Source organism: Phalaenopsis equestris, unplaced genomic scaffold (genome assembly GCF_001263595.1).
Source record: "Phalaenopsis equestris unplaced genomic scaffold, ASM126359v1 Scaffold183624, whole genome shotgun sequence".
Lineage (NCBI taxonomy): Eukaryota > Viridiplantae > Streptophyta > Magnoliopsida > Asparagales > Orchidaceae > Phalaenopsis > Phalaenopsis equestris.
In genome coordinates, this window is record NW_018203573.1 from 1 (window position 1) to 575 (window position 575).

Below are 575 nucleotides of genomic sequence, written 5' to 3' on the forward strand. Positions count from 1 at the left end.
AATACAAAGAATTGAGTGGTATTTATGTAAATCTTTCTTTTTTATTTTATACCTCAAACTTTCTTGCTCTTATCAAATGTTAAAACTTAACAAGTTGTATATTTGCAGGGTATGGCTGGTGGAGAGCTTGTTATTACTCCTGTCGAGAACACTGGCTTCTCTCCAGAGGATGCTACCATTGTGGGAAACACCTGTCTGTATGGTGCAACAGGAGGTCAAGTGTTTGTTAGAGGAAAAGCAGGCGAACGTTTTGCTGTGAGAAACTCTCTTGCGGAAGCTGTTGTTGAAGGCACTGGAGATCATTGTTGCGAATACATGACTGGTGGCTGTGTTGTTGTTTTAGGAAAGTATGTATTTATTATTTTATTCTCTGTTTGTGGCCTTCTTTTTATTTATTTTGCTATTAAATTGTTTTTGTTTTTTTTTTTTTTTGAATTTCTGTAGAGTGGGCAGGAATGTAGCTGCTGGCATGACTGGTGGTCTTGCTTATATTCTTGATGAGGACGACACACTAATTCCGAAGGTATCTTTCAATCCTCTCTCTTTCACTTTTTCCAAAGTTATCCTCTCTCTCT

At 37.4% G+C, this 575-nt stretch overlaps 1 protein-coding gene across 1 annotated transcript; it reads left to right on the top strand.

Moving 5' to 3' along the window:
- Positions 1-108: 108 nt before the first annotated feature.
- On the top strand, positions 109-559 carry LOC110034329 (ferredoxin-dependent glutamate synthase, chloroplastic-like; the record flags this gene model as incomplete). The annotated part of the gene is made up of 2 exons (XM_020738605.1): positions 109-347; positions 445-559. Coding segments are annotated over 2 exons (354 nt in total), but the record flags the coding sequence as incomplete, so codon positions are not given.
- Positions 560-575: the final 16 nt, after the last annotated feature.